Genomic DNA, 12,483 nt, shown 5'->3' on the forward strand with positions numbered 1-12,483 from the left:
GTCGTCGTCCACGCTGAAGTCGAGTGCCGCTGACGCAGCCAAACTTCAGCTGCATGCGTCGACATGGTGTTCGGAAGGGAGAGCACTTGAAGCCGGCGTGCAACAGCAGCGCAATGATAAGAGCTGCCGGCAATGGGCGCCAAGAAAAACACGCGAAAGAGTGGGATAGAGAGAGAGAGAACATAAAGAGCGGCCAAGCACAAACTAAGAGCAGAGCACAGAAGCAGCGCAACAAAAGCTTCAGCAAAAGAAAAAGCGACATAAAGAGAAGAGCGCAAAGGCAAAAGCTCTGCAGCTGTGGTGAACTCAACAAATTTGAATTTTTACTGCAGTAACATTATAATAAATAATACGTTAAAAAAAAGTTTAACAAAAAAATAAAAAAATAATAATAATTGTTAATGCTTAATGAAAACCATTTTATATATTTAAGAAAAATGTATAAATTGACTTTCATTTTATAAATCCTTAAACTGTAATTAGAACATACATACTTCAAATTTTCCAGAGTCCACATATCTCTGTATATAATATATTTCGAGCTCATCGTTTAACGATGCGACGTGTCGTCGCGACGGCGTCAGCAGCGACGTTGGCAGCGGGTGCAAACGCGACCTTGACCGTGAAATTTAAATTTAGAAGCTACGGCCGGCTACGACGTAAAAAAATTGCAAAAAGCTTTTCGGCTTTCTTTGTGTAAGTGTAAATATGCAGGCACACACAGACACATTAATCGGAGAGTGTATGTATGTATGAATGTGTGTATCAGAGTTAAGGGAATTATAATTGCAATTAAGCCACAGGTATACCCTGTCTCTCTGTCTATGTGTATATCATACATACGTACGTATACCTATTATATGTGCAATTTATATGTCTCATGTGCCTCTTGGGATATTTGCGAAATTCGAAATTTTATTTTTATCAGCAGCAGACGCCGCCAGACGGTTTAATTGATATGTGAACTTGCATGCAATTATGCAAATTGTCTAAGAATACGATAAACGAATGAACATTTAAAAATAAACATATGTTGGCTTATTAGGATATAAAATAAATATACAACAATGGAAAATACTCTATGTTTACGCAACTGATGTTAGTTGATATGTTTTCGTTAACTATAACTTGTAAATGGGTCTCCTCAAGAAATATGGGCAATTATCAAGAGTTTCATATGTATGTAAAAATTATCTTAAAGTGTGACTTCTCCAAAATTTTAATATAAAATGTAGGCATACAATAACTTTCTTTCTTTATAAATAGTTGAGTCGTGCTCTACGACATGTAGCATGAATAATAGAAATAATACAATAATACAAATACAAAAATATTATATAATATATTTAGTTATTAGATACTTTTATCCCTTAAGATAATAGCGTACAATTTTCATTTTTAAATATTCATTCGTCTAAAAGAGAAAATAATAATATATGTTTTGTCTTTGCTGCATTAAAAATAATCATAAATAAAGACAATTTCAAAATTTATTAAAATATACCGCGACAGTGTCACAATGTGCCCAGTATTAAAAAATACCAACATACTGAAAAAAGTAATGTAAGAAAATATAATATACTTGTATATAAATGAAATCTAATGATTATAAACAGCAATATACAAACAAATGCAATATTTTAGTTTTCTACAAAATAAACAGTTTAATTAAAATTTAATATTAATAATTTGGAAAAACATATGTTCCGATTACACATATCTTTTAGCCGCCACCTTTTTGATGGCAGCTCATCGAAAGTTATCGATAAACATACATTTTTGCAGTTGGCGGATTTACTATTTAGTCTGTGTCTTAACTTGCGTTATTTGATTGAAGCCATTTATTGTCCCTAAATATATAGAACCCGTTGTGACTTCCAATAGTGCTTTGAATTTATATTTGTGTCAGCCTTTAGCAATTGGTAAAAGCTGTTAATTAGTTGGCAAAGAACTCTCGCGCACGTGGGACGCTAAATTATTGCACAGCGGACACATTCCATGCCAAAATGCTAGAAGATTCGTTGAGCGAGTATTTTCTGTGCAATTTCAATGATGCACAGCACATTGAGGGTAAGAAATAAAATTAAATATATAAGTTTGTCTATTACTATTATAAAGAGAAAATTATTGCGCAGATTTGCCGGCTGATGAGCGACTGCAAAAGCTGTGGAGCAGCCAAGAGCTGTGGTCAGTGGACGAACTACAGACAATAATAAAACGATGGCAAGGCAACGACCAGCTGGAGTTAACTGGCATCGAGCAGGCAACAGAATTGCTAAATGATTTCCTACAATTGATTTTCGCCTTTGTGCAAAATAATTTCACTGGACCATTCGATAAGCTGGAAGGCTGCACAGAAATGCTGAAAGACCTGAAGTTGGAGCAGAGTGAGGCGATGGAGCAGCTAAAGGCCAGCGGCGAGGAGCTGAATCCAAATGTAAAGACTGCACAATTGTTGCTTATAGCCAAGCAAATGCTCAAAACTCTGAGCGCTGCACAGCCCGCATCGAAGGTGAGTTTACTTGGGCCAGATTAAGATTAAGAATGGGAATAATCTTCATCAAATTCCTCTGCAGGTCATCTGGTGGTGGCGCCTGCGTTTAGTCTGCCTGCAACAGCACATCCTGGACGACCTGGCGAGTGCTTTGTACGAGGAGTTCAAGCTGGCAGCAGCTGAGCTGCGTCCCCATTTATCTGCTTTCGCTCAGCTGGAGCTACAAGCGCTGCTGCTGCTTGAATTAGCCAACGGCTATTTGCAGTTCCATCGTTCCGATTTGGCAGCCGAGGTGCTGGATGAGCTCTGTGCGCATTTGCAGGTGGAACTAAATGTGGAGGGTCTGCTCGGCCTGCGCACCAAGTTTCAGCAGAAGGCGCTGCCTCAGCTCTGTCTGAAAGTGGACCAAAAATCGTCGGAGGAAACTTTGCCCAAAGCTGAGTTCAGCAATGCTACAACTAGCTTGCCACACTTGCTGCTTCTGGAGGATGATACGCGCCTGGAACGTATTCGATTTATAGATCCAAAGGACAACGAGGTGATGACGCTGCCCAGCGTTCTGCAAGTCCTCGTGCTGGCCAAGGTGTGAGTATGAATCGCTATACATAAGTATTCTCGTAACTCTGACTCACGCTATTTCCTTTGCTTTTCAGCAAGCAACTGAAGCGCTCTCAGCCCAAGGATCGCCTGGCAGATGAACAGCTGGAGCCGTATACGCGAACCTTGCTCTATCAGCAGCATGGACCTCTGCAGGTGCGTCAGTCTGCGTTGTTGCTGAACTGCATCCAGGAATCCAATCAGCGGCGCACCGTGGAGCGCAGCTGGAAGCAGTGCGAGGAGTGTGTCAAGCTGCTGGACAACGTGGAGAAGTATACGCTGCGTGAGCGGCTCTCCTATGGCTTCGCCTCGTTCCTGCAGCCCAAGTGGCAGGTGCAGCTGCAACTGGTGGATCTGTTGCGCTCACTTGGCATGACGAAGACGGCGTTGGATGTGTGCTTGCAGATCCAGGCCTGGCAACAGGTCATCGAGTGCTACACCAGCTTGGAGCTGCGCCACAAGGCGGCAGAGATAATACGCCAGGAGTTAGAGAAGCAGCCCACTGTGCTCCTCTATTGCTTGCTGGGCGATGCAGTCGATGATCCGCAGTGCTACGAGCAGGCGTGGGAGTACTCCAAGCACACCAGCGGCAAGGCTCAGGCCTATTGGGGCAACTACTTCTATAGGCGCGCCGAGTACGCAGCGGCCATCGATCACTACGAGCTGTCGCTGGAGATCAATGCGCTGCAGGAGCCGATTCTGCTGCGCTGTGGCTACTCTGCCATCCAGCTGGAGCGCTGGGCAACGGCTGTCAAGTGGTATTTGGGCTACACGCACCTAGAGCCAAATGGATTTGAGTCGTGGAACAACCTGGCCAAGGCGCTCATCAAGCTGGGCGACAAGGAGCGGGCGCACCGCCTGCTTGGCGAGGCGCTCAAGTGCAACTACAACAACTGGAAGGTGTGGGAGAACTATTTGCTCGTCTCGGTGGACACCAATCACTGGGAGGATGCGATGCGTGCGTACCAGCAGCTCGGTCAGCTCAAGCAGCATTTCCTCGACGAGGAGGTGCTCACGCGCATTGTCTACGGCGTTGCCAGGCAAATGGAATCCGAGTCCACGTCGCAAGCTATGTCCAGCTCGCTGCGTCGCCGCCTAACACAGATGATGGGCCACCAGTGCATTCAGCATGGCAATGAGCCCCTGGTCTGGGAACTGGCGGCCCTGGTGGCAGCGACGCCCATGAAGAAGGCCGAGCGACTGGTCAAATGCTATCGCGCCTACACGGCCAAGGAGCTCAACTGGGCGAGCCAGCCGGCGCACGCCAAGAAGGCGCTCAATCTGTGTTTGGAGGCAGCCGAGCTTTCGATAGCCGCCATCAAGGATCATGCCGCGGACGAGAGCGAGACCATGGTAACATCGCAGCTCAATTCCTGTCGCCTGGCGACCACCTCCTGCCTCAATGCGCTAGGAAGCAGGGGGCCGGTGAGCGGTAACAAGGAGCATGCGGACCAAATGCAGCTGCTGGAGCAGCAGAACAAACAGCTCGCCAATATCGTGTCCCAGCGCATGAATTTCAAGTCAATGTAGATAAGGTTTATTAAAACGTCTTTCATATAATCTATATATTTCCTTTATTGTATTCCATTTTCTATATTCTAAAGCGTATTCAGCTTCGTGGTGATGAGGACGCGCACGCTTTGATCGAAGGCGCCGGCAACAGCCAAGCCCAGCTTGTCCGGATGCCAGTCGAAGCTGTGCACGGGCTGGGAGCTCAAGGTTACAGCGCTGATCATATGCAGTTTGCCGGCGACGCCTTCCTTGTTGCCATCGGCATCCTGGAAAACGCGTCGATCCGGGTACTCGTACTTCCAGAGGCGTATGGAGCCGGTGCCGCTGCCCGTCAGGAAGACGTCGCGGTTCTGCGGTACGTGGCGCACGGTCCAGACTGTGGCCTTGGGACCAGTGATGACGCCATTGGAGCCCACGCTGCGACCAGCATTGCGCTCCTCCACGTAACTGAATCCCTTGGTGGGGTGCTGGGTGCGCATGTCGTAGACCAGAAGGCCGCCCTCCAATGTGGTCACGGCCAGCTTGTTCATGGGTATGTCACGGCGATCGAACTCCAGGCCGCAGATGCCGTTCCTAATGGTCGCCTCCCAGCGCACGCCCATGGCCCGCAAATCGAATAGCTTCAGGTCCCCGTTGTCGTAGCCAGCCGCAATGAGGCGCTCCTCAGCGTTGAAGGTGTTGCCAAAGGCAAGCGCCCAGCAGTCGCGCCGTAGATTGCTTCTGTTGACGCCGTCACCCATCTGCGCTGGCGGCGATATGTCCACCACGGGCTCCTGGCCCTGGCGTATGTCCCACACCTTGACAGCTCCATCCCGACCGCCAGTCACGATTTCCGGTGCTCCACACTCCAGCTGTGTGCCGCCAATCGCATCGATGCAGTTTATTATGCCCGTGTGGCCTTTTACATTATATACAGCCATCTCGGGACGCTCCAGATCCCTGTGTGGAAGGACTATATATGTATTGGCATCTATTATAGAGCTAATTAGCCACTTACAGCACTTGCAGGCGCCCCTCAAAGTCGCCAATGGCCATGTGCCGGTTGCGCAGCGAGGAGGCGCCAAAGGTGCCACACTTGAAAGCAGCCTTCTTCTCAACTGACTTGACCTTCTTGAGCTTATCTTCGTTCAGCTCGTAAATGTCCAATATGCCGTGGCTATTGGGCTTGGAGCCAAGCACCACGAATTTGGCCGACAGGGGTATCCATTTGGTGTCGTATACCGTGTAGGCCACGGATTCGTGTAAATGTTCAATCATCTGTGGCTTGTCCATGTTTTTAGCTTTTTTTTTATATATTCAATTCTGCCTTTTAAATGTTGAGTTTCGAATCTATTGAAAATTCAAAAGCAACTTGTTTTCGGAATGTTGCCATGGTTCCTTTGATAACATTCGACCGACTAATAATCGCCGGCACGATAACACGCGAAATAAAGTGATATCGATTATGTTGAAAGAGTATTTTAAAAGATACCCTGTTGTTGGCAGGCAATTAGTATTTATTAATTTATATATTTATATAATTAAGGATATCAGTTTTACCATATAATATAGTGTTTTATTTTGTAATTTAATTGAAGCTTTTATATATTACAATTTTTAATTATATTAGTTATTCTGCAAAGAGATACCCGTCGCCAATGGACTTGAATAAATAGTGAGTATCTCAACTATCGATAGCTCGTGTGAGACTATCGAACGTGGTTTGATGCCGTAACAGCGCAGAAATATAAAGAGTTGAATTGTTAAAAGAAAACATGCTGCGCGCAGGCTGCCAATTGCTCAATCAGTCCACTGTGGCGGCTGCCAAAACAGGCAGCAATAACTTTGCACTGGAATTCGTCAGGTGGCGCCGCAAACCGCGCTGGCTGCCTGTGGCTAAGAGCAAGCTCTTCCGCGTGCCAGAGCGCAAGAAGCAGACCGAGGAAGAGCGCACGGAGCTAATGCGGCTGCACAATCACTACAAGTGAGCATAACAAAATAGAGAAAAACATTCATTTATAACATCTCTCTTTGCCATACAGAACCCAGCTGCGGTCAGTGCGTCAATATTTGCGGGAAGAGGTAGTGCGCCAGCAGGAGACTTCCACTGCGGATCACATAGTGTTGACGCCCGAGCAGGAGGAGGCCGAGTTCCAGCGCTGCGTTGAGGTAAACGCCGCTTGGAACGCCAAGATTGCCAAAGAGCGTGAAGTGCGTTTGGCCAAGGAGCGCGAAGAGAAGGTGGCCTACGTGCAAGAGCGCCTCGAGGCTGGCAAATTGCGTGAGGAGGAGCGGCGCGAGCGAGCCAACGAGCGGGTACGCTACGAGATTGAACAGTCCAAAACATTCATCACACGCGAAAATCTGGATGAGGCTATTGAAACGGCGCTGGCCAATCCCGTGGATTACAACTTTGCCATCGATCTGGCGGGCAACATGATAAAGGGGCGTGCCACGCAGCCGCAAAGCAACTAGGACTAGGAGAAATACTTGTTTCGTTACATTTATAAAAAATAGAGTTTACTCGGTAATCAATATGCAGTTAAATAACTTAATCACCCTATATTTACAAAAATTATTACATGCGCCTAAACTAAACTAAACTAAATCTAAATTGGATTCTGTTGTCGAGTTTGGCGAGTGCTACGTGGCAGCAGATGATCCCGTTGCTGCTGTGGGTAATGTAGACGTTGCGGATTTTGGTTGTCGGGCATCTGCCTCCAGCTGCTTGAACAAATGCTCCCAATCGGGCGTGGCCTTTAGCTTCGCCTGGATGGGACCCAGATTAATCATGTTGCCGCTCCTTTGCTCCCGATTGCTGTTGATGGACATGACCTCCTGAAATACACAAATTTACAAATTTGAGATCAGAAAATTTGAGGAAAATTTATCTGCGATTTACCTGAAGGAAACCTGAATCTAAGCCTAAATCTAAATCGAAGTGCGTGTCGCCCAGCTGAAGCTTAACCCGGCCGGAGCGATAGCGTAATATCTTGCCTATTTGACCCTCCTCCAGCTGTGTTAGCATACTGTGCTTGGGCGTGCCTTCCCGTCCCGACGTGGGTAACGGGCTGTTGGGCTGCTCTGAGGCGGCAGCACTCGCCGTCGGCTGCTCTGTGCTTGCTGCTGGTGCTGCATCTTCACCTTCGTCTGCCACGCAGGGCAGCACGTTGGGCAGTTGCATGATAAACAGCTGCGATTGGGGCGCGTCGAGAAAGGCGGCAATACTGCGGGGATAGCGTCCATATTGTGCGGGTGGATCCTCCGGTCTGGACTGCACGTGCAGTTGCTGTAAATGCTGCGCCACAGCCAAGGAGTCTGTGAAAGGGACACTTGAAATGATTTGGAAAATTGCTTTGCAAATTGCTGCCTACCTGTTGCATCCGCATTTTCCTTTGGTATGACTGCAGCTTCCTGTTTTAAGTTCAGCTTTTGGCTGTTCCAGAGACCTGGCAAGGCAGAGTTTTAATAGCTATTAGCTTATTAGGCAAGAATTCGTCCACTCACCCTCCTTTAGCATCACTGGTTTGAAGTTCAATTCAGTCTTTTCAAGGTCACTTTCCTCATCCTCGGACTCGTCGTCTTCGCTGGCATCGCTACCCGCTAGCTCGCGAACTCGCTGATCGGGCGTCTTATCATCCTTGCGCTTTCGTGACACCGCCACTTCTTCGCCGCCGCGCGCATAGGATGAGCCGCCGCCCCCGCCGCTTGAGGGTTTTCGCACGTGCACTGCTCCAGCGCCTTCTGAGAAAACGCCTGTTGTTTGAATGAGTGTTGAATTGCCATTACCGGCGCCACGACCACGAGTTGCACCACCAGCGCCACGAGCACCGCGACGACCACCGCGAGGCTGGGTAAAGTCCTTGGACGTCTTTACATTGCTGTAGAAAAATGTACTCGCATTAGTTTTAATCCTCGACTTGCCTTAACCAAGAGCTACTCACATGTTCTTGTTTCGCACCGCATTTAAATTAGGTGCAAATACTTTCTTAGTCGCTGTTGCCCCTCGTCCGCCGAGGGTCAAGTCTCGAGCTGGCGTTAACCGTGACATTCCGTTGGACATGTTGCTCAGTGGAGTTGTTGTCGTTGTTGTGCTGGCTGTGGCAGCTGGCTGGGCCGCTGTTGACGCTCTCTTGGCTGGCATTGTTAACTGCCGTTCGGCACTGCCGCTGGCCAAATGCGGCCACAGAAGTTGGCTATAGAATTTATGTTGATTATTGAGAAATTCAACGAGCTGGGATTTGACGATGATTGAGGTTAATTGAAACAGTGCTGTAAAATGCATACCATATACGCACATGCCGATAAACGTGCTAAGCGAACCGATATATCGCCGCACATATCCAGTGTTACCGTATCCAAGGCAGCTTGTACTGCGTGCTTTGCAATCTGCGCGGCATTTGAGCTTACTGTGTGTAAATATTTATTTATTTATTGTTTCAAGTGATGTATAAAGTGGTTTCATGCATCCACCTAAATGTTCTATGTGCTAGTGTAACGTGTTCACATCAAATACGCCTCAAATTGCAGATTTTCGTGCCGCGCGTGTGCTAAGCTGAGATGCCGATCAGCTGTTTGTGTAATTTGTGTAATAAAGCCGAATATATCGATAAGTGAATAAATATTGCAATCGTTTTCGCGGCTTGGTGATTTGATTTTGTTGTTTTTAAAATATAAGATCATTAAATGCAATTGATGGTGTGATGTTCTTTAAAGTTGTGTTTTTGTGTTATTGTTCGGCAACATGCAAGCTCGTGTTTGAAATTAGCTTGTTAAAATAAATCGCATTTGCGTGTAGTGTTTGTGATTGATCAGCTGAATAGTCTGTAAAGGTAAGTACATATTTACATATAATTATTAATTCTGATGTACATAAATAATATTACCTATAGTTAGATATGCAATATGAATTCTAAGTTGCTCTGTGGCTTATACGCACACAAATTCAGTAAGAATACAGGGTATTACGCTTCCTACTATGTGCCATTTATGCTCAATGCTAATGCCATATGTTTACAAACGTGTTTATAATTTGATACAATTGCTTTCCATGTCTCTCTGTCTTAATTGAGTGCACGCAAACTTTTAAGCAAACAAGTTTAATTTTTATTTAATTTTTGCTTTAATATCACTAAGCTTACACTATACTTTATTTCCTGATAATCCTTTTAAATATCGGACTAGATTAAGAAATGACTGATCATAAAAATACATATGTACATATATCATTTCTGTATTATGTGTCTAGCCGGGTATCTAATCTTCGAGTTCGAAATCGAAATGTTCTATCTTGTTGGCAAAGTTCAATAGAAATATGTTAAACCGTGAATAATACTATTAGGCACACACCTGCTAATATATCATTGTCAATAACGACTTATGGGCTGTTCCTCTATAAAGCATAGTCCATGCGAACTTTGAACAAACAAACCTTTCTGTCTGCATAGATTATGCTAACTGATTGAGTACGATAAAAATATTTGAATCAAAAGAGAATTAGTTGCATTAGTTCTTATCAATATTGTTTGACTTGGCTGATATCAATGGATTGAGAGTTGTTCCCTTTCTCTATTCTCTCTCTCTTTCTCTGTGTTGGGGAGACGATTCAGTAATTCTCTGTTATTTGTGTGTTAAAACAACTAATGTCGTAACTGATAAGCTCAGGTCGTTCAATTGAACGGGGGAAATAGTGAATTTCATAATGCCGCAAAAGTTTGCGCGCTAGTATTTCGGAAACACTCGCCGCGGACGGACGCATACGAGGGCAGCACCTGAAACAAAAAAAAAAAAAAAAAAAAAAAAGCAAAAACATGGATCTAACTGGAGAGAAGACAGCGGCAGAGGCGGCTACCTCAACAAATCACGATGCAGACTATATAGCAAAAGCTTTGGCATTGGCATTCAATAGTGAAAGCTTGCGAGTGGAGAGCTTTCACAGTGAGCCAATTATACAGCGTGGCGAGAACTTCTGCAGCGTCATCTATCGGATAAAAGTTGAATTTCGCAAGAGCGAAGATGCACCGTTAGAGCAAGGCAACTACGTGCTGAAGGATTTGCTGCCCATTGTGGCCGAGGTGGGCTCCAATGAGAAGCTAATGTTCCAGGAGATATTGCCCGCCATGGCAAAGATATTGGAAAAGTCTTCGCTGGAGGAGCACAAGCTGAGTGCTGAGTAAGTGAACTCTCTCATTTAAATATAACAAATATATTAATCTTTGTTTACTTTCAGCTGTCTTTTTGTGGAGCGTGAACCAGGCAAAGAGATCTATTTGCTGGAGGATCTCTGCGCACTGGGCTATGCCTCAATGAATCGCCAAAAGGGCTTGAATCTAGAGGATGCTGAGATTTGTGTGCACAAATTGGCACAGTTTCATGCTGCTTCGATGCTGCTGCTGCACGAGCAGCCGGAACTGGTGGGTCAACTGTCGCCCTCTCACTATGCCGAGGGCCTGGATGACCCCTTTGCCCAGGTTATTGTGGTGAATGGCACGGCCTTTGGCGCAGACGTGGCGGCCGAGTTGCCGGGCATGTCGAAAATAGCAGACAAAATGCGAGCTCAACTTCCGGCTGAGTATGAAACGCGCATGAAAACTGTGGTGGATGGCAAGAATACGGCGATGCCAGTCATAGTGCATGGCGATCTCTGGCTGAACAATCTGATGATCAATGCTGCGGAGAAGAAGGCTATTATTGTGAGTACATACATATATATATATCCAGGATTTATTGAAATTGCAATTTTTTTACCTTTCAGGTGGATTTCCAAAACTGTTTCATTGGCAGCGCCGCCATCGATGTCCAGTTCTTTCTGTATACCAGCTTGCAATTGGATGTGCTGCTGCAGCACCGTGAGCACCTGCTGAAGCGTTACTATGAAAGCCTCTGCCAGACCTTGACTGCCTTAAATTATACCGGCAACACGCTGAGCTACGAGCAACTGGTTGAGGAAATGCGCCAGTGTCTCTTCTATGCCTACTATGCCGTCGTCTGTGAGCTGCCCATTTGCTGTGCATCCAAGGAGGCGGGCGAGGACTTTACCGTGGCCACTTTCATGAGCTCCGACGCTATACTGGCCAAACGTCGCCAGCTGTTCGCCAATGAGCGTGTGCTGGAGACACTGAAAGCAATCTTGCCCTACTTTGATGAACAGGGCATATTAGATCCGTTGTAGGGGGGGCAACGATTTGACAGCTTTGCATTTGTATTATTTATAAAATTTAAGCTATAGTTGATGGCGATTCAATTGCAATGTTCAAGAGAGTGAGAGAGAGAGAGAGTGAAATCTATCTCTGTTTGTTTCTTTGCAATTTAGTTTAACACTTCAAGCAATATTGATCTAAGAGATCTAAATGTATTCTAATTCAAATTTTCTTCCAAGTTTTATATAGTATTAGGGCATATCTAGTAGCACTGAGTAGAATAGAATTTGCACAAACTTATACAAACTAATAAAGGATTTATATATGTATATATGTATTCAAGTCAGTTGCTAAACAAAGACTTGAACTATTAAATGCTTTCTTCGCTCGAGCAGGAGCTGTTGAAAGTAAAGAGGGCATGACGTGTGCCTCTTATGAGCTGCTGTTGGGTTCGAGCGCAGACTTCACTGTAGCCGTGGGTAGCTTTTGCTATTGCTATTGCTATTGCTATGACAGCTACACAAGTTGCATTACTCAAGTGTTTCGGTTTGTTGTGTTTATAAATAAATTTTCGTGTCTGCCAAAGTTTCTGGCCAAGATTTACGAGTAAGAGATGGCAATTGAATGCATGTGTGTGTGCGTGTGCGTGTGTGTGAGCCTTGTTTGGCTGCATTGAGTGCGATAAAGTTGGCATCGCTTACTTCACGCTCCCTGCCCCTCCCCCCCTCCCCCTTGTTGAGGTGCAAAATATGCAAATCGCTT

At 45.6% G+C, this 12,483-nt stretch overlaps 5 protein-coding genes across 5 annotated transcripts; 3 read left to right on the forward strand and 2 right to left on the reverse strand.

Annotated features, from left to right (window-relative positions):
* The first annotated feature begins 1,732 nt into the window (after positions 1-1,732).
* On the forward strand, positions 1,733-4,655 carry LOC108614142 (tetratricopeptide repeat protein 27). The gene is made up of 4 exons (XM_018008093.2): positions 1,733-2,070; positions 2,136-2,512; positions 2,577-3,079; positions 3,148-4,655. The coding sequence occupies exons 1-4, from the start codon at positions 2,007-2,009 to the stop codon at positions 4,619-4,621; spliced, it is 2,418 nt and encodes an 805-aa protein (XP_017863582.1). The 5' UTR covers positions 1,733-2,006; the 3' UTR covers positions 4,622-4,655.
* Positions 4,642-6,018, reverse strand: Wdr92 (dynein axonemal assembly factor 10). The gene is made up of 2 exons (XM_018008097.2): positions 5,601-6,018; positions 4,642-5,542 (listed from the first exon to the last, which is right to left on the reverse strand). Exons 1-2 carry the CDS (start codon positions 5,873-5,875, stop codon positions 4,690-4,692), a joined length of 1,128 nt encoding a protein of 375 aa, XP_017863586.1. The 5' UTR covers positions 5,876-6,018; the 3' UTR covers positions 4,642-4,689.
* Positions 6,019-6,261: 243 nt separating this feature from the next.
* On the forward strand, positions 6,262-7,190 carry mRpS26 (mitochondrial ribosomal protein S26). The gene is made up of 2 exons (XM_018008103.2): positions 6,262-6,566; positions 6,625-7,190. The coding sequence occupies exons 1-2, from the start codon at positions 6,358-6,360 to the stop codon at positions 7,055-7,057; spliced, it is 642 nt and encodes a 213-aa protein (XP_017863592.1). The 5' UTR covers positions 6,262-6,357; the 3' UTR covers positions 7,058-7,190.
* On the reverse strand, positions 7,120-8,881 carry Polr3D (RNA polymerase III subunit C53). The gene is made up of 5 exons (XM_018008095.2): positions 8,527-8,881; positions 8,090-8,463; positions 7,957-8,031; positions 7,485-7,900; positions 7,120-7,420 (listed from the first exon to the last, which is right to left on the reverse strand). Exons 1-5 carry the CDS (start codon positions 8,865-8,867, stop codon positions 7,226-7,228), a joined length of 1,401 nt encoding a protein of 466 aa, XP_017863584.2. The 5' UTR covers positions 8,868-8,881; the 3' UTR covers positions 7,120-7,225.
* An 875-nt stretch (positions 8,882-9,756) lies between these two features.
* Positions 9,757-12,050, forward strand: LOC108614145 (uncharacterized). Its single transcript, XM_018008096.2, has 3 exons — positions 9,757-10,754; positions 10,812-11,274; positions 11,337-12,050. The coding sequence occupies exons 1-3, from the start codon at positions 10,393-10,395 to the stop codon at positions 11,751-11,753; spliced, it is 1,242 nt and encodes a 413-aa protein (XP_017863585.1). The 5' UTR covers positions 9,757-10,392; the 3' UTR covers positions 11,754-12,050.
* The last annotated feature ends 433 nt before the right edge of the window (positions 12,051-12,483 follow it).

The sequence above is a fragment of the Drosophila arizonae genome, chromosome 4 (assembly GCF_054131065.1).
Source record: "Drosophila arizonae isolate 15081-1271.41 chromosome 4, UAZ_ARI_1.0, whole genome shotgun sequence".
Lineage (NCBI taxonomy): Eukaryota > Metazoa > Arthropoda > Insecta > Diptera > Drosophilidae > Drosophila > Drosophila arizonae.

Excerpts from the sequence above, each read along its gene's own strand:
- Wdr92 (XM_018008097.2), bottom strand. The coding sequence starts at position 5,875 with ATGGACAAGCCACAGATGATTGAACATTTACACGAATCCGTGGCCTAC. Across the intron at positions 5,543-5,600 it reads GAGGGGCGCCTGCAAGTGCT|GGATCTGGAGCGTCCCGAGA; the intron begins GTAAGTGGCTAA and ends CCTTCCACACAG.
- Polr3D (XM_018008095.2), bottom strand. The coding sequence starts at position 8,867 with ATGCATTTTACAGCACTGTTTCAATTAACCTCAATCATCGTCAAATCC. Across the intron at positions 8,464-8,526 it reads GCGGTGCGAAACAAGAACAT|CAATGTAAAGACGTCCAAGG; the intron begins GTGAGTAGCTCT and ends ATTTTTCTACAG. Across the intron at positions 7,421-7,484 it reads TAGATTCAGGTTTCCTTCAG|GAGGTCATGTCCATCAACAG; the intron begins GTAAATCGCAGA and ends TGTGTATTTCAG.
- mRpS26 (XM_018008103.2), top strand. The coding sequence starts at position 6,358 with ATGCTGCGCGCAGGCTGCCAATTGCTCAATCAGTCCACTGTGGCGGCT. Across the intron at positions 6,567-6,624 it reads CGGCTGCACAATCACTACAA|AACCCAGCTGCGGTCAGTGC; the intron begins GTGAGCATAACA and ends TTTGCCATACAG.
- LOC108614145 (XM_018008096.2), top strand. The coding sequence starts at position 10,393 with ATGGATCTAACTGGAGAGAAGACAGCGGCAGAGGCGGCTACCTCAACA. Across the intron at positions 10,755-10,811 it reads GAGCACAAGCTGAGTGCTGA|CTGTCTTTTTGTGGAGCGTG; the intron begins GTAAGTGAACTC and ends GTTTACTTTCAG. Across the intron at positions 11,275-11,336 it reads CGGAGAAGAAGGCTATTATT|GTGGATTTCCAAAACTGTTT; the intron begins GTGAGTACATAC and ends TTTACCTTTCAG.
- LOC108614142 (XM_018008093.2), top strand. The coding sequence starts at position 2,007 with ATGCTAGAAGATTCGTTGAGCGAGTATTTTCTGTGCAATTTCAATGAT. Across the intron at positions 2,071-2,135 it reads TGATGCACAGCACATTGAGG|ATTTGCCGGCTGATGAGCGA; the intron begins GTAAGAAATAAA and ends ATTATTGCGCAG. Across the intron at positions 2,513-2,576 it reads CTGCACAGCCCGCATCGAAG|GTCATCTGGTGGTGGCGCCT; the intron begins GTGAGTTTACTT and ends ATTCCTCTGCAG.